Raw genomic sequence first — 19,322 nt, 5'->3', positions numbered from 1 at the left:
AGTTGTCACGGAAGGGGGTTTGACACGACAGTTTCAGAAGGAGCTGGCTGGAGAAATAGAAGCCAGGTGGCAGCTTTGCTTCCCACGTGCCTGCCCTCTGCTTCCACTGAGCAAGGGCACTGTCTTAGTCTGCTCAGGCTGCCATCACAAAATACCATGGACTGCGGGCTTAAACAACAGTTCTGGAGACTGGAAGTCCAAGATCAAGTTGCTGGCAGGGTTGATGTCTGGAGAGAGCTCTCTTCTTGGGTGGAGGATAGCCACCTTCTCACTATAAACTCAGTGGCAAAGAGGAGATAGAGAGAGAGACAGAGAGAGAGAGAGGTATCTGGTCTCTTCGTCTTCTTATAAAGGCCACTAATCCCATCATAGGGGCCTCACCCTCAGGACCTTGTGTAAACTTAATTATCTCCCAAAGGCCCCACCTCCCAATGCCATCATGTTGGGATTAGAGCTTCCGAATATAGATTTGGAGGAAACACAGCCGTTCAGTTCATCAGAGACACTGCATTTGTCTTTTCACAGTCTCCTCCCCCTTCCTCACGCCCCTCCACCTTGCCCCTCCTCGCTTCTCTGGGTATCAACGCAGAGACAGGGAGGAGGGCTCTGGGTTGCCGCAGTAATGGAAGGATGTGTCTTCTTCCTCTCCAGGAACTCCCCTGATGAATGCAGCATGGCCAAAGGAGGGAAGATGGTGGGTAGCACGGACACTGTCGCGATGAATTACAGCGGCTACATGGAGGAGAAGCACATGCCGCCCCCAAACATGACCACGAACGAGCGCCGAGTTATCGTGCCAGCAGGTCAGAGGCTCGGTCAGCGACCCACGCCTTCCTAGAGCTTTGTTCAGGCTCTCTCTTCTAGCCCTTGGCACTGGTCACCCTCCACTGCCTGGAGCAGTGGTTGTAAATGGAAGCCAGCAGAAGTTGGTCCACCCACAGTGAAATGTTCACTGCTCTGGGTGTGTGTGAGTGTGTGTGTGTGTGTGTGTGTGAGAGAGAGAGAATCCATGAAAAGTGACCTCTCGAAGGAAGAATTGGCTTTTCTCTGAGGTTATTTGGTGTTAAATATCCTTCCTTTTATGAAGTGCTATTCATAATAGAAGGTAGGCTTTAAAAGTTTTTTTTTTATCTGGCAAAATTAAAAGTTGGGAGCCCTATATTGTTTGATCTCAAACTCTGAAATTCCAGCTATCACTGACCTATAAACACAGACTCTTGAGAGCCAGAAAAATTCTTTACCAGAAGTAATTCTAAACCCAAGCCAAAACAATAGCTCTGGATTTGAGGAAAATGCCAGGAATTTATGTATTTAGCAAAACTAAAGGTAATAGGAAGGATGCCTTAAACCTCCTCAGAGGAAATGCACTACATAAAACCAAAAATATCACCACAACAATAGCAGCAGTGACAACCATCACTGCTCAGTGGGTCCTGACTCTATATGAGGTATTTGGTGAGCGATGTGGAGACAGAGAAATTTTGGTGTCATGAAATCTTGGGAAATAGGTAGTGTCTTTGTCACAAGTGCTCTGATGAGGAAACTGAAGCTTGGAGAGGTCAGCCTGCAGTTAATAAGAGGCCAAGTTAGAGCTCAGGCCCTTCTGACTCCTTCGTTCTCTTCCTTTCGGGGGGTTGGAATGAATCTCAGCCCCTTGCAGTAGCCCCTGCCATCCCATCACCCACTGCAGCCACCTGGTCCCCCTCTTGTTCTGCCTCAGGGGCTGAACTTGCTGTCGCCTCAGCCCGAAACCCCCTTGATTCCAGGGAGTTCTGTCCTTCATCGGGGCTCTGTGCAAACATCTCTTCAGAAGCCTTTCCCGACCACTCCATCCAGAGTCGCCCCCTCCCCACTCCACCCAGTGACTCTCAACCCCCCACCTGCCTCATTTTCCTTTATTGCCTTTATCCCCATCTGTCACTATAGTGGACATTTATGTGAAAGCTCTCTTATTATCTCCTCCCTCAATAGAATGTAAGCCCCACAAAGGCCCTGCCTCCATGGCCAAGTGCAGTACCTGGTGTGTACTAGGTGCTCAATGCATATTAACCGAGGGAGGGATGGATGAAGGGGTGCCTAGCTACTGGGTAGTACTGCCCGGTCTGCTCCTTGTTGCCGGAGTAATAAGAGGTGTGCATGGGTGAGGTTGGTGCAAACTTGATTCTCCCTTGCCCCAGAAGTCACCTCTATTCACCTCCATGAAGTGTGATGGCAAACGGGTTCAAATCCCCTCCGTGGCATGATTGCCACCCCTGCCCCTTATTCTGCATCAGATCACATCCAGTGGACTTGTGTTCCCATTGCTTTCCGAACAGGAGAGTTCAGAGTGCAGAGTCCTTGGCAAAACATCTGACTTGGGTTCATGGACTGGATTTCCCTCCAGGGTTGTCACTGTGGCTTTGCAGGAAAATGATTTGATGCAGTTAGTTAGGTACGAAAGGGATCAGCCATCCCTGACCTCGAAGCACACGTTGTACGGCTTTTATAGGAGACAGTGGAGAGAGTCTCAAGTGTGCCTTAGGAGAGGGACAAAGCTGGTTTTCGTGTTTCTTGAGAGACAGTTGACATTTATGCAGAGGGCATGTATTTGGTTTGATCATGGGAACTAAGCTGCATTCCTGAGACCCATTACTTGTTACTGTGACTTAGAACAGGAGGCATTTCCTGTTGAATGGGAAGAAATATGGAAGGGCAGATGTCCGAGATGCCCATCCTGGATGTGTGGTACCTAAAAAAGGCTTGAGAACAGATATGTGCCTGGAGAGGAGTGGGAAGGCAGGGATGCTGTTGCCTCGGACACTGGCTGAAGCTGAACGGGATGACGTAGAAACCCAGAGGATGTCCGCCCAAGCCCATCTCGCCCTTTGCCTTCCTCCTTAAGAAAGTATTTTCTTCAGTTTAAGCAAAACGAAGTCTTTAGTCCTCTAAGGTGAGAGAATCAATCTGAGAAGAGGCCCACGTTAAAGATGCTTATCTGGGTTCCGTGTAGAATCGCAGACGCAGGAGCTAAGTCTGGTGCCGTTATATCCTTTTAACTGACGAGGTCCTGTTTCTGTCCCGCCAGCAGTAGCCTTTGATGTCATCAGTATCCTTTCCAGTAGGGCCAGACTTGCGGCTTCCTATGTTAAGTAAACTGTTTAGAAAACAGGAGAGATATTTACATGGGAAAGAGGCAAAGAAGCAATTTAATCAAGTCAGAGCATCCACCATTTGTGATCTATGTAGTAGGTGCTCATTAAACGGCACTCGGTTGGGTGGAAGCCTGGTCGCACAGATTGGCTCATATTAAGTTTTTGTGTAAAGGCTGGTTTCGTCTCCTGAAGAAAGTCCTCTTTCAGCTGTTCCCTCCTTTGGTTGCTTCATGCCAATGCAGAGGCAGTTATTCAGTTAACAGGGTTTGTAAGAGAGCTCATTGTGGCTGGTTTTGCAAGTTGTGAGTCTTTCAGTTATTGGTCAAGCCTCCTGTGTGTGTGTCCATAGACACACAGATGAACACACACACACAGAGCTACATTGCACAATCCAGAAAATCCCCCAGTGTAGAGATGGCAGGACGTGGGGACCACTCTGTCAGCTGCTGCCTCTGTACCTTAGGCCCCAGCTCTGGGATCCAGGCACCTCACTCGGGCACGTTTTGGGTGTAGAGAACTCTGCATACTTAGGTAGAATTCTCCAAACCTGGTTCTGATTGGTTCATATTGTTCCTACTACTTAAACACATTGATTGGCACTCATAAGTGCAAATCAAAAAGATAACCAAAAAAAACCCCATTATTTACTCTGAAGCACTTGCACCATCAATCACCTATGTACTGACATTCATGTCCTAGACCTAAAAATGGTCCTGATACACACTGGCCCGAAGATTGGTGTGTTAGCGAGAAGAAAAAGCAGAACCTGGCTTATTGTCTGTGTTCAGATTGGGCTCTTGTACCTGAATTCCTCGCTTCTCAAAGTTCCTGGTTTTGAGACTCACTGTCTTTAACTCAAGAGCTTTAAAGAAACTCATAAAATAACCCTAATGAATAAATATATACCTTCATTGGATATATTTACACTCTCTCCTTGTTTCCAAATGGATTTAAGAAAGCTCACACAAATATAAATAAAGGAACAAGACAGAATCCATTTTCAGAGTAAACGGATAGAGAACATGGGCTAACGTAAGAACTTAACAGACGGTGATACCAGGAGGGGGGTTTGTATGTTTATGTATATATGTATATATGTTTAACGCAAACTTTTAAATCCTGCACAGTTGCAAAAAGCAGGTGTTATTTGGGTCCAAGGTGTCAGCAGGCTGTGTGAAGGGGATGCCTCAATCAATACATGCCTCAGTGTCCCTAGAATAAAAAGAAAACAAATGTGGGAAAGACGGCCCAGGTATTAATTCTGAGTCTAGAGAAAAATGTGTTCCTCGGTTTATTGTAGGAGGGTAACAGGGAAGGCACAAGAAAAATAATCAGTAGAGATGCCAGACATTCTGGGAAACCCTGGCTTACACCTGTCATCCTGGCAAGGTTGGTGATTGTGCCCCTCCGCCTCAAAGTGTAGTGGTTAGACAATACATCACACCTGTTCTTCCCTTCTTTCTCTCTCTTCCTCCCTTCCTTCTTTCCTTCCTTCCTTCCTTTCTTCTTTCCTCCCTTTCTTTCTTTCTTTCTCTTTCATCATCTATCAATCATCTATTCTATCATCTGTATATCTATCATTTATCTATATCTATCTATCATTTATCTATCTGTCTCTGTCATTTATATCTATCTATCTTACCTGCCTGTCTATCTATCTATCTATCTATTTGGTGTGAATATCTGTATATCTAGGTCTACATCTCAGGGGGTTGGGCTGTTTCTTATGTTCACAGTTGTAGATCAAAGTATCATTCAGTGAAATCAGTCTTAATAAGAGGGGCCCTAGACATGGGACCCAGTTAAATGGCTCTTTGTTGGCTCAGCTTAATTTGGAGGCTGACTGGGGAATGTTTCTCCCAAGTATGATCAGACCACTTGCACCAGGATTCCCTGGGAGACTTGTGATTTAAAAACGCCCGTCTCTAAATTTTATGAATCCCGGTGTGGGGTTGAGGATTCTACATTGGTAACACATTCCTGTGTGATTTTCATGAATTCTAAGGTTTGAGGTGCTCTAAGCTAGATAGAAGACACTGAATAAATTTTGCTTTCATACACCTTCATTATTTGAAATAAAGGCATCATTTAGAAAAGGAAGTTGGCAAAAGAAAGAATTGTCCTAAAGCTTTTCCCTTCAGATGGGTTTTGGGGGCTGTCATTGGTTGGCACAATAAATTCTGTAAAGGTCCTGCATCAAGGCCCTCACAGGGAGATCCAGGGCCATTTAAGGCACGAAACACAGTGTGAGAGCTGAGGAAGAAGCCCCGCAGCTCCATTCATTGGTGGCAGCGCTGAGCTCCGTTCAGACAGATCAGATCAAGCGCAGTACGCAGCCTTATACATTTTACTGTGTTCCCATCAACAGCCGAGACAACTTGGGGACAACCCGGGAATCTGACTTCCAGGTGGTATTTCCAATTCTTGTTCACCAAGGCTGTGAGCACAGATCGATGTTTAGAAAGAATGGGTCCCCATTGTACAGTGGAACTAATATGTTCTAGAGAACGTAGGTTTTGTGATGTCTGAGGAAGCCCCTGCAGCAGTGATGTTGTCACTCCGTGTGCCGGGTGGCCTCCGGCCGTCGCTGTTATTTTTTTGGCCTTGACAATATGCTCAGCGATGTGCTAACTGAGGGAGCTGGCAAAGAGGAAGGCACGGTCTTCATCCACTTTTCTTCAGAGTTGCAAAATGCTGACCAAAATGCAACAGAACCTCTGGTTTCAGCAGCTTACATCATTTTGAGAAGATTTTTCTTTTTCTTTATTTTTATTCCCTAAAATGGGTGCTAAGGCATGGGGCTTTTCAAACACTTCCATTTTTATTTTCTAAATATACACTTTGAGCACAGATGCTCATGGGAGTCAGAAGTCTCAGAGACAAAAAGTTGCCACATTCATCTTTTAACTGGCTCCCTGTCTTCATTCATTCATTCATCCATCCATCCATCCATTCATTCATTCATTTACTGAGCACTTAGAATATTCTAGTCACCAAGAATAAAAGCTCTTATATGATTTAAAACCCCCTGTTCCTGGCCCCCAAACACACATGGCTAGAACGTCTTGTATTGTGTCTTCCTCAGGCCCTCCCTGCAGGGCAACTTCTACTCAATGCGTGAGGTATTTACTGAGTACTTGCTACTCTCACACCAGTCACAGAGGAAATGACCAAAGCCTGTGAGAAGCAGATAAGACCCAGCCACATGAAGTTAAGTAATTCGTGACAGCAGAGAGTATGATTAAGAGCTCAAATGAATGATTCAGACAAATGTTTCAAAATAGCTGAGGAACAAGATGACTATAAACATGACTAGTAAAGAAAAGCTTCCTTTGTTCCCTGATGACAAGATTTCTAAATCCCTTTGCAACCTCCACCCTACCCTGTCCTGCCCTCCAGTCACATCATTCTACTCCTGTGCTGCGTTGTCACAAGTGTCCTCGCCCATGCTGTTCCCTCTGACGGAATGCCCTTCCTCTCTCTGCTAACAAATCCTTCTCACTTTTCAAGGCATCTTTGAAATCCACCCTGTCTAGGAAGCCATCCTTGATCTGCTGGCACCTTCATTGCTTCTCTGCCAACGTCTTACCAATTCTTTCATCGCCACACTTTATTTGGTTTTATATTATGTTCTATAATGCATCTGTATACTGAATATAGCATTTAATTCCATGAAGGATTTGAGATGCCTTGTGAACTAAACTACTGATAATCATGTGAACCAAGCTACTGATCAGTTAGAAATTAGAGATCAGTACTAAGGCAATTACAAATATTAATGGAAAACCAAGGTCACATGAAGGAGGAATGCAGCCATTTTGGCCACAAGCTTGGCCAAGATGCTGTGTAGCTAAGCTTCCAGTATGGCTCTGAGCTTCCTGGTGGCCAACGTGAAAAGAGCCATTTGGGGAATTAATGCCTGTTTTCAAAAAAGTTTCACAGGGAAGGCAATGTTTTTATTGGTGCAGAATCCTAAAAGCAGGATCCCTGGACTTTATGTTCGGGCTTCACTGAGGCTACAGTCGTGGCCACCTTCCTGCCACAGTGGCAGTACCACGTAGCGGCAGCCTGCTTCTTGTGACATCCTCCACGGACAGAGTGAGTTACATTAGCGAACAGCTCGGTGCAGGCAGAGAGCATATGCCCAGTGTGAGTCTTTGCTGGTCTGGTTTCTTAGAAAGTCAGGATTTTGAGTTTTCAGAGTGGCAGAAGTCTCTCATCACCCGCACAGGGTCCTTTCTACATATGACATCTCCAAGCTGGGCTTGAAAGCAGACAAATAACAAGCAATAGAAGAATACACTCTCCAACCAAGCCCAGATGACCAACATATTACTACGATTTAATCTTATTAGAGTTAGTTATTTATAAGCCTGTCTGTTCTGTTAGATTGTGAGCATCGTGAGTTGGTGATTATGTCTTTTGCATATTCTTCACCACCAGGCAAAGCAGCAAGCTCATGGCCCGTGTGCAGAAGTCAGTAAGCATGCATTTATTCGAGTGAATGGGAATCCAGCTTTAGTTAGTGGGAATCACAGAATCATAGGAGATGGATGTACAAGATTCTTGATGATCTTCGTTCAGCTTTGTATTAGTCAGGGTTCTTCAAAGAAGCAGAACCAATCTTTCTCTCTCTCTGTCCCCATCTCCCTGTCTGTGCTTTACTCAGTCTCACAATTCAAATGCTGGTATCTTCTGGAAACAGCCTCACAGACACACCCAGAAATAATGTTTTACTAAATATCTAGGCATCCCATGATCCAGTCAAGTGGAAACATACAATTAACTATCATAAAACTCTGAAACATGAGAAAATTGAGCCCTAGGGAGGTGAAACAACTTTCCCGAGGACACACGCGGAGATGGGTGAGACCAGAGCCAATTCCCAGGCCTGTGCTCATTTATACTTAAAGAACTTGTTGGTAAAGCTACACATTTCTTTTTTTTTTAAATCGAAGTATAGTTGATTTACAATATTGTGTTAGTTTCAGGTGTATAACACAGTGATTCAGTATTTTTGCAGATTATACTCCATGATAGGTTATTATGAGATAATGGGTATTATTCCCTGTGCTATACAGTCTATCCTTGTTGCTTATCTATTTTATACATAAAAGTTTGTATCTGTTAATCCCACACCCCTAATTTGTACCCCCCCCCCTTCCCTTTCCCCTTTGGTAACCACACATTTGTTTTCTATAAACTATACATTTCTTTATTTTACTTTGTCATGCCTCTAAACGCTTCCAAAGATCTCTCCCATTATGTCTGCATTATGGAATGTGTTTCTATAAGCTTCTGGTTACAATTTTTTATGCTAAGTCAAGCAACTAAACAACCAAACCAACTAAAACTTAAATCCTAAAGTCAAAACTAATTTTATTTTTAAACTATGAGCTGAATTGAGGAAACTGCCATTGGGTTATACGTGTGACTGAAATGATAAAGACAGAAATAACAATAGTCACCATCTGTTGAGTGCACACTGTTGTCAGGCAGTTGGCCGTGTTCTTTATTAAAAAGGGATTATCTCACTTAAATCCCACAACTATCCTATGGTCTAGGGACTATTTATTATTCTCACTTTACAGATAAAAGAAACTAAAACTAGGGAAAATAAGATAGTAGCCCAAGATGTCCTAGCCAATGATGTGGAGAGCCAGAATTCTAACCCAGTTCTGTCTGAATCCATAGTCTGAGCTCTTATTCCTATCCTACATGATCAAAAATGTCCAGGAAGAACACAAGGTAATAGAATGATGGAGTAAATTTGTTAAATTGTTGTAGATTCTGAAATGGCCTTTTCAAAGGAGATGTAAGTAATAAGTCAAGGGATAAAGGAGATGTTCAAGATCGTCTGTTGCTCAGCCCTTAACCTTTACATTTCCATGATGATAATGATTTCTCTGTTTTTCCTGAAAACCAAGAGAAGAATCGCATTGAAAATAGCTTTGATTTGGCAAGAATGGCTGGGTGGATGTTAGTAAATGTAGAAAACAAAATTAAGATAGATGATTCTGGTTTGGTTCATCCTGTACTTAAGATACCCATGGGATACACACAAGGCAGTTCAGTGGGCCCATGTAGAGCATAGGGTTAAAATTCTTTATCATGGGTCACTGCACCTGAGTTCTAAACTATACTGTTTTCTGGCTCTGGGAAGTCATTTAATCTTGCTGATCCTTAGGTTTTTTGGCACTAAAATAAGGATGATAGTAATGCCTACCTCATATGGTGCTGTATGGCTTAAATAAGACATATGTGTGAAGTGCATCAACAGTGCTTGGGTTATAGTGATACCTCCAAAAATTGCAGCTCTTCTCTTCATATTTGGTCAGGCGTTTGGGAGAAAGCCCTAGACTCAAGGGATAAGCATGTATTATGGGTTGAATTGTTCCCCCACAAAAAAATATGTTGACGTCCTAATTTCTGGTGCCTTGGAATGTGACCTGATTTGGAAATAGAGTATTTTCAGATTTGATCAAGTCAAGATGAGGTCACAAAGGTGGGCCTGATAAAACGACTGGTGTCCTTATCATAAGGGGACATTTGGACCCAGACATACATGGAGGGAAGATGATGTGAAGACACAGGGAGAAGGCCATGTAAAGATGGAGGCAGAAACTGGAAGGATGCAGCTGCAAGCTAAGGGACGCTGAGGATTGCCGGCCACCGCCAGAAGATGGAAGAGGAAAGGAAGAATTTTATCCAGAGTCCCAGAGGGAGCATAGCCCTCCTGACAGCTCGATTTCAGACTTCTAGCCTCCAGAACTATGAGGGACCACATTCCTGTTGTTTTAAGCCACCTAGTGTGTGGTCCTCTGTTAATGGCAACCCTTGGAAACCAATACAGCATGCGTGTTGTAGTTGGAACGTGAGAGCCTGGACGCCCAGGGATATCTATGAAGTGAGGAGAGTGGAGGACCGAGGACAAAACTCCAGGGACACCAACGTGTAAAGAGGGGCAAAGAAAGAAAACCCAAGCAGGGAGAGACTTGGAAATGGGACAAGTCACTCCATTTCTAAAACATGATGAACATAAGCAGCGTTGTCACGGAATAACTAAGGGGAGGTAATGGGGGAACAAGTAAAGAAAAACAAAATCCCCAAGCTAGATAATCCACTCAAGAGGAGTCAAGAATGTCTCCATCCACTGAAATATTTTGGCATGTCAGAATTTCAAAGGTATCTTTAGAGCCCAACAAAAATAATGTAGTCATGTATGTTTTGAATAAAATACATAATGGAATAGTTGATTCTCAGAGAGTTTAAAGTAGGCACATTTTTTTTTTTACAGTTTTTGTGCTGTAGGGTATTGAACAATTCATATGTACAATTAAGTTTTGACAATTGATTAATGAATGAATGAAGTGGAGCATAGTGTGAGCTAGGTTGACAGCTGCATTGAAAATGGAAAAGTTTTAAAGTAAAATGGGTAAAAAATATGCAGAGAAGACTCTTGGTTCTAGTAAAATATTGAACTTAAAAGGATCTCTTGCGGAGCACCTGGAAGTTATGCATAGAATCTAACATCCTTTTAAATGCATAGCTGAACTGAGAAGAAGGTCAGTGAATTTCTTAGGGACAAAAAAAAAGGGGGGACTGAGAACAGGGCAGCCCATTCTCATGTTGTCACCTGGTTGTCTTAGGTGGCATGAATGGGGGTGGGGTTCCAATGTCTATAATACAGAGATTTGGGTTTTAAAGGTTAATTAGGGGCAGGAAATGAGATCTTGGTCTTGCACAAAGCAGGAGTTGGACCTGATCCCTCCCCTTACTCTATACACACATGCACACAACGGTGTGGTCCAACAATCCTGAGTCTGAGAAATTAACCATTGAAAAGTAGTTATGAGCCAGTGATAACCTTGGGCACCTGGTGGAAGTAAGTACAAAATCTTCCTGGAGAAGCTTGCCTTCAATCCAGGCTTTACAGAATTCCTACAAAGACCCACAGAAAATGATTCTGCAACCCCAAATTACGAAAACAGGAAGAAACAATCTACCAAGACCAAGATTCAGCAGAAACAACAGACAATATGATTAAACCCTCAAGATAACTGAAGTATGATAGAGAATATAAAGTGAATAGATTTAAAAGTGACTAGATACATAAAAGAAGGAACCAAAAAAGAGAGGAAGAAGATATTATGGAATAGAATAGATAATCTTGAGGAAGAAACAATAGAATTCCTAGAAACACAAAACAGTATTCAAAATTCAGCATCAAAAAATACCAAAAACTCAGTAGATGGATTAAACAGTTGATTTGAAAACATCAAAGAGTGAACTAGAGAAGGGAGACTTGAGATTGTTTTCAGAGTGCAGCACGTGACAAAGGGGTGGAAAATGAGAAAAAAAGTCAATGGTTGGGAAGGACTCATAGTAATGTCTTATGTAGATCTAATAGAAGTTCCAGCAAGAGAAAATAAAGAGAACAGAAGAGATGAAATATTGGAAGAGATAAAAGCTAAGACTTTCCCAAAATTGATGGACAAAGCCATTCTCCAAATACAGGAAACACCAGTCAGAGAAGGATAAATAAGAATTCATCTTCTCTAATTACATTATGGTGAGACTGAAGAACACCAAAGACAAAGTACTTTAGAGCCAGTACTAAAGAAAAAAGACAGACTATCTGAAAATAATGACAGTTATGAGGACAGCAGACTTCTCAACAACAAAACAAGGCACAGAGGGCAGTAGAAGAAAATCTCCAGTGAGCTGGGAGAAACTGACAAAACTCTAGTTATCTTCTGGGCTCTTAACCTTTCTTTTTTTTCCTGCCACAGACTCTAATAAGGTGGAATAAAAATATTGGCCAACATTATCTTATCAGGATGAATGATTAGTGTTGAGGGTTCCTAAATTCCTTCCATTCTGTGGGAAAAGGACATTTGGTGATTAACTTTAGATTCTGTTTAAAGATTAACAAGTAGAGAAACAAAAAAGGAACAAAGAAAAATAGATCAATCCAATCAGGTATTTGGAAAGGAGAAATAAAGAACAGCTATAGCAATAATAGAAAGCATAAAGTGGTAGAAATCAGATATATCAGTAACAATAAATGTAAGTAGACCAAACTTGCCATTAAAGACAGAAAGTGATGAAGTAGATTTTAAAAAAATATTCTAAAGTTAGTTATGTATATACTATTTACACAAACATCTAACACAGAGAAGGAATGACAGCAAATAGATGGGATAAGATATAGTAGTTAAATTTCAGTCAAAATAAAGCTGACAAGAATGGAAACAGAAAGCAGAAAACATTACTGGAGAAAATTGAGGGTTATCACATAATAAAAACAGTTTACATTTATGAAGAATATATAACAATGATAAAGTTGTATATACCTAATAACATAGCCTCAAAATACATAAAGAACTGTACAGAGAAATAGACAAATCCACCTTAGTGAGAGATTTAAATTTGCCTTTCTCAGCCTCTGATAGATCAATGACATGAAAATTACATATGCATTACTAATTTTGATCTAGTGGTTATTCATAGAAACCTGCACTCAACAATTAGAAGATAAGCCTTCTTTTTAAGCATGGTCAATCTGCAGAAATTGGCCACCAAAGGAGTAACAACCAGTATTCAAAAAATCAGTATCTTATACCTCCTTCACTGGCCAAAGTGCCGTAAAATTAGAAATCAGTAATTATCAAAACAGTAACTGAGCCCCATTCATAGTATGGAAATGAAAAGGTTCAGAAGTAACCTTGCTGTAGGCTCTTTACTTGAGCTCAAAGTTCAAGTGCTTGTGGAGTGAAGCTCAAATGTGAGCTAGTTCTCTTTATTAAGCTTCTTTATAAATGTAAAGTCTGTTCCGATGAGGAGGCAACATGCTAAATCTTATTTTTGCAGGCTTCTGAGTGTGTGGGACAGCAGACTGGCAGACTCACCAAGGTCTGGTTTTATAAACAAAGACCTCATAGGATTTTGATATGATTTAGAAGTACATTTTATTTTTGTTGGTATTTTTTCATTACCAAGGGTGATTTTTCTTTCTGGAAGCCAGTATTTTACGTTGATACTGTTCAAGAAAAATGACACTCAGAGCTTATATTATCACCAATTTGGTTCTTGCTTAATCTTGCTTTTATTCATTCCTCTGGGGTGGGGTTGGGGGTCTCTGAAACAGGATGTTTGCCTACATGAGGTATTTTGTTTCAAGAAGGCACAGTATGTCTTCAGCAATGCAATATCCTTTTGCTTAATTTAAATATCTACTTAATATTTTCCTGGCAGCAGTGGAACTCTACTAGGGCAGAATCCAGTTTCAGGGAAATGTAAAAAAAATGTTCAACCCTAATCCCACCCACTGCTTGTCCCTCCTCCCCCTGCTTCCCCACCCAAACCTTAAACGGTGCAACTCTGCTTTGCTTTTATTTATTGTTTTAATCCCAGTTTACTGCAATAGCATTTGTAAAACTTTTGGATATTAACCATGTAATCTAAGATACAAATAAGAAACTGCAGAGAGAGAGATGGCTTCCTTTTTCTTTTACGCTGTACCATGGGGCTTTACCATTTTGATGTCCACGAAATGTGGAGTGATGACACAGATGTTTTCAAAACAATTGGACTGGAGGGCTGAAAACAAAACAACTTATCTGTAGTGGCTCTTGGTTCATCTCACAGAAGCACCTCCGAAAACTTCTTAAAATAAAGTGATAAATCAGACTTTTGTGTTTAGAGGAAGAGGCTGACCCTGTGATAATAGATTGTTTATTTCATTTTAGCAGAGTTTGCAATGCAAAATCCAGTGCGTGGATGCATTATTGCTCTGTAATGTGTTATTATTGGCAAAGTGCTTTCACATACGTTATCTCATTTACTTTTCTCTTCCCCTAACATTTCACTTAATTAACCACAGCAAAAAGAAAACACATTCTAGAGAGGTTAACTTTTACATCTAAAGAACGGTTGAATCAGAGCCCAAATATGGGTATTCTGGCTCCCAATAAAGCCTTTTATTTGATCACCAACTTTGCTGTGCTTGATGTAATTTAAGACATTCTTTGATTCCTCAGACATTTTCAATGACTCTGAAATTCCGAGATCATAAAGTCTAGCCTTCTTAGCAAGATCCTCAAGGCTCTCCTTGATCTGTCACCAACTTTCATTTCCATCCTCCTATGTCTCTGTGCTCCCTCTTAAACCCTCCACTCCAGCCACACCAAACTTCTCACATGTCCCTCAAAACCATCAGATATTTCATGCCTCGGTGGGTGTGAAGCTGGGCTCAAGCTGTTCCCCTAAACTAAAGGTCTTCTCTGCTTTTGTCACCCTACTTCTGTCAAAATCCTTAATGCAGGCTCAAGCCAAACCCTTCTGGTGAAGCCTTTCCCTTTTTTCCTGGTTGGGATCAGTTGCTACTTCTCTGTACTCCCATCCTGCTTGGATAACACAGATTTCATTCTGCTTTGTGGGTTGTCTTCATGGCTGCCTACCTGAGTAGATTCTCAGCATCTTTGTCTTGGCCAATTCTGAATCCCTGAAATACTTGTGTATATTGTAAATGCTCAATAACTCAGTTAAATTCAGCTTAGTCATTATCCTATGGGTCCTTGGAGTCTACACATTGTTTTATAAATGTCCATCAACAGATGAATGGATAAAGAAAATGTGGTACATATATACAATGGAATACTACTCAGCCATAAAATAGAACAAAATAATGCCATTTGCAGCAACATGGATGCAGCTAGAGATTATCATATTAAGTGAAGTAAGTCAGAAAGAGAAAGACGAATACCCTATGATATCACTTATATGTGGGATCTAAAATAGGACACAAATGAACTTATCTACGAAACAGAAACAGACTCACAGACATAGAGAACAGACTTGTGGTTGCCAAGGGGGAGGGAGCTAGGGGAAGGACGTATTGGGAGTTTGGGATTAGCAGATGCAAACTAGTATATATAAAATAGATAACCAGTAAGGTCCTACTGTATAGCACAGGGAACTGTATTCAATATCCTGTGATAAACCATAATGGAAAAGAATACGAAAAAGAATGTATATTTAAGTATAAGTGGATCACTGTGCTGTACAGCAGAAATTAACACAACATTGTAAATCAACTATACTTCCAATTAAAAAAATAATAATAAAATGACCAAAAAACCCACAAAAATCCAGACTCAGTCGTGAGGTTAGGTGGCAGGTTCTGAGCTGCATCACTTCCTGGGGCAGAGGGTGTGGGATGCCACCCCTGAACAGAGGCAAAGGTGACCCTTGGTTGGAGCTCATCCTGTTGCCCCCTCCCCTTTCTCCTTCACATGCATAGTTGAGGAAAGAGATAAGGCCTCTTGAATCTTGTGGGACCTTGTGAGCTCCCTTCTGTTATGGTGGGTGGGCCAGAAGCAAGGAAACTTTGCTGACCTTTCATGGGCCATGGAGGAGACCTGGAAGCTTCTACTGGGCGGTCTGTGGAGTTGAGGAGTGAGCTGGGACCCCACACACTGACCTGAATCCTAAACAACACTGTCTACAGTGACACCATCCATGCCTGGCCCAGGGAGTTTGTGAGGAGCCCAGGGTGGGCTCTGCCATCAGGGCAGGGACAGGGCCTCCTGTCTTGTTACCAGTTCCCTGCCCAGAGATTCACGATAAGTGCTTACACCTCAAGAGCATGGAGGACAGACACCCAAAGCGGGTAGTGAGTGTGGGTGAGGATGCAAGAAGGGGCGAGTCCTCAAGCAGTGGGTGGTGTGTGGGCGCAGGCAGGGGGTGTGGGCTCAGGAGATGCCAGCTGGATGTGTGTAGGGTGAAGGGGTTGGGGAAGGACTGGGGATGACACCTATGAAGACGGTGGGCCCCGAAACCTAAGAGTCACGTGCTTTAGGCTGAAGAGTTTGGATTTGCCCCTTGCAGACTGTTCTCTTTTTTTTTTTTTTTTTTAATTTTATTTATTTATGGCTGTGTTGGGTCTTCGTTTCTGTGTGAGGGCTTTCTCTAGTTGCGGCAAGCGGGGGCCACTCTTCATCGCGGTGCGCGGGCCTCTCACTATCGCGGCCTCTCTTGTTGCGGAGCACAGGCTCCAGATGCGCAGGCTCAGTAGTTGTGGTGCACAGGCCCAGTTGCTCCGCGGCATGTGGGATCCTCCCAGACCAGGGCTCGAACCCGTGTCCCCTGCATTGGCAGGCAGATTCTCAACCACTGTGCCACCAGGGAAGCCCCCAGACTGTTCTCTTTACACCTGTAGAGTAGGTCCAGAGTAACGGCGCCCCATGGACAGGTTAGAAAGGAACATCTCATTTACTCTATCAAGTGGCCGTATTTTGTTTTTAATATTCTTTGCTTATAAATATATACGGCAGAGGTATGGAGATCAAATTCCAAAAGGATACAGGAGTAACCTGACTTTGTGTAATTTTATTCTTTTCAAATGAAGCAATTTCCATTAACAAACTGTATGAGAAAGTAACATTAAAATATTATACTCTTGAAAGTTTTATAAAAACACTTTAACAAATGTTATATATATTATATATATATATATAATCCTTTATAAAATCTTGTTTTGATTTTGAAACATAGAGAATACTTTTTTTATAAATAACTTTTTAACCCAAGTATTATATGTGTATTGTAGGAAAGAGAGAAGATAAAGTTTAGTGAAAAGAAAACCTTTAAATCTCCATTCCTTTTTTTCCGAGACAGTAGTTGCCATTTCACTGTATATCTCTCCAAAATTCTTTCCATGGTTATGTTTATATTTCTTTGCAAAATATAATTATTCTACCATAATGTTTCAAATGTTTAATCTATTTTGAAAAGTTTTCATATCAATAACTACATTCAGCAGTGTAATTTTTAGTTTCTAAATATCACAGGACTGTTTCTAAATGTACAACAACTTAACTAGTTCTCTTTCTGAGGGACATTTAGGGTGTTTCCAATGTTTTGCTATTATAAACAACACTACAAAGAACATCCTTGAAAATAAATGATTGCGCACTTCCTCTCTGATTTCCTAAGGATAAATTTCTAGAAGTGGAATTTTTAGTTTAGAGACTATACACACAGTTTTTTAAAAGGCATTTGAAATGTATTGCCGAATTGTTCATTGGAAAGGTTGTAGCAATTTATGCTCAGGCCAGCAGTACAAGAGAATGGCCATTTGACCAATCCAAAGTGAGAATTTAAGAATTGTAACAGGGCAGGTCAAGGAGGAATTGGTCTCTGGGGTCTTGCGTGTGATTCCCTTAAAGGAAAATTGAATAAGCCATTACAACCTTGGGCTTAGCGAGGGAAACCAATTAACAGGCACACCAAGGGATGCTGGAGAGACTGGACTTCTTTTTTGGCTATCTTCCTAAGATGTCATTTGACCATTTTAACATGAACCCAGGAACTTTCAGGAAGATGTTTATGTATCATTTTTAGAATATCTGTTTCCACCATTAAGAGAAGAAAATGCCTTCCTAGAATGAACTGATTTCTAGGAAGTAGTTACACCAAAATACAGTCCTTCCAGGTTGTTAAAGGCAAAACAAAACAGAAAGAAGAGTTTGGCTAATACCTAGTGGTGGAATTTATAGGAAATGGCTTGGGGACCCCTGTGGAAGGGAGGGTCTTCTATCCGAGAGGGCCGTTTAACTGTCCTCTGCACAGAACCAAGGAAAGAGGACTTGAATTCAGGGCATCCTAAGACCAATATATGATCTGTTCCTGAATAATGAGGAGTCATGACATACCATGAGAAAAAGGAAAAAAAGGACTTTCTATGGAAACATTCTGGAGTTTAGAACATTTTATCCCTGAAAGCAGAATGCTGACCCAATGGCAAAGAGCCATCTGAACTTCAGTGACTTGGACAGAGTTAACATTCCCAATACACATTCGGTTTTCACAGGCTAACAAAATGTTTCCATGTGTTTGGATTACAAAGGAATATGCACAGCTTTCTGTCAACACTGCCATTTGAGCTTTTGTAGATGTTGTGCGCTTTGTAGCAGAACCAGAGTTCTTAGTTTATAGCTTCTACGCATGCGCCCTATGACCAGTGATTCTACATCTAGGTACTCACCTAGGCCAGCACTTTCTCAGGCTTAACGTGCACACAGATCAGCTGAGAATCCTATGAAAATATAGACTCTGATTCAGTAGGCCTGTGGCAGCACCTGGGATTCTGCATTTCTAATTAGATCCCACGACCACACTCTGAGTAGTGAAGCCCCAGGGTAGATGGTCTGAACCACTTTAGAATTACCTGGTCAGCTTTTAACAACCCTGATGCCCGGGCTGCCCTCCAGCAGAATTAACTCAGAATCTTCGTGGGTGAGACCAGACATCAGTAGTTTTTTATCTCCCCATGATTCTAATGTGGAACCCAGGCTGTGGACCAATGCAGATTGCTTCACATGTGGGTGGGGAGGGAGACACAGGGGTCTTCATTGATAAGTAAGTTGGGTATATTTGTGGGGGGGTGGGGATATCCGAGAGCGGCTTAAATGATGAAATATACCTCCATGGATTGACTTGGACACATCTTGAAAATACAGTGCCGAACGCCAAAAGCAAATCAGGTACCATTTATGTTAACTTAAAGGCACACAACAATATATATACAATGGATATGGTAAAAGTATTCAGATGTGTATAGGGATGATGCATGTATCATTTCAGGATAGTGGGTCCTCCTGGAGTGTCCGGGAGGGGAATGGGTTAGGGATGCATTGTATTGGAGTTGAAAGAATTTATTTCTATTAAAAAAGATATGGAAAAGTAGGGAATGAACAAAAGAAGGGGGGGGGAAGCAGAAAGAGAGTGAGAAAGAAAAAGAAAGTAAAGAAGGAAGGATGGGAGGGAGGGAGAAAGGGAGGAGAATTCTGGTGACCGTGGCTGGCTGGCTGTTTCTCACTGTTACTGCTACTGACCCTGGAAACCGAAAATGTATCCCAACAGCACATCGCATGCCCATTCTTGAGCAGCCTGAAACATTAGTAAGACCAAACAAGCTTCTAAAACTATTAGCTAGAAAGCAATTCAGAAGGGTGATGTATTCCCACAGCAGATATTTTCACTCACGATGATCTGAGTATCCTGGCACGCCTGCCTTCCAGAGGACCCAGACCAAGGCTTTCATTTCACATGGGAAACAGACACAGAAAGGAGAAGCAGCCTCTGGAGGCTGCAGCGTTGAGAGACCCTGGGATCAGGACTCTGGGC

General features: G+C 42.0%; 1 protein-coding gene across 10 annotated transcripts in view; it reads left to right on the top strand.

Annotated features, from left to right (window-relative positions):
* ERG (ETS transcription factor ERG) overlaps positions 1-19,322 on the top strand; it is a 277,144-nt gene that overhangs the window by 233,784 nt on the left and 24,038 nt on the right. For all 10 annotated transcript variants that reach the window (XM_007183771.2, XM_057545942.1, XM_057545945.1 and 7 more), the window contains one exon: positions 652-803. In XM_007183771.2, the coding sequence (XP_007183833.1) occupies positions 652-803 (152 nt within the window). The remainder of the gene's footprint in view (positions 1-651; positions 804-19,322) is intronic.

The sequence above is a fragment of the Balaenoptera acutorostrata genome, chromosome 4 (genome assembly GCF_949987535.1).
Source record: "Balaenoptera acutorostrata chromosome 4, mBalAcu1.1, whole genome shotgun sequence".
Classification (NCBI taxonomy): Eukaryota; Metazoa; Chordata; class Mammalia; order Artiodactyla; family Balaenopteridae; genus Balaenoptera; species Balaenoptera acutorostrata.
The sequence above is the reverse complement of the archived record's forward strand: the minus strand, read 5'-3'. Positions and strand labels throughout refer to the sequence as shown.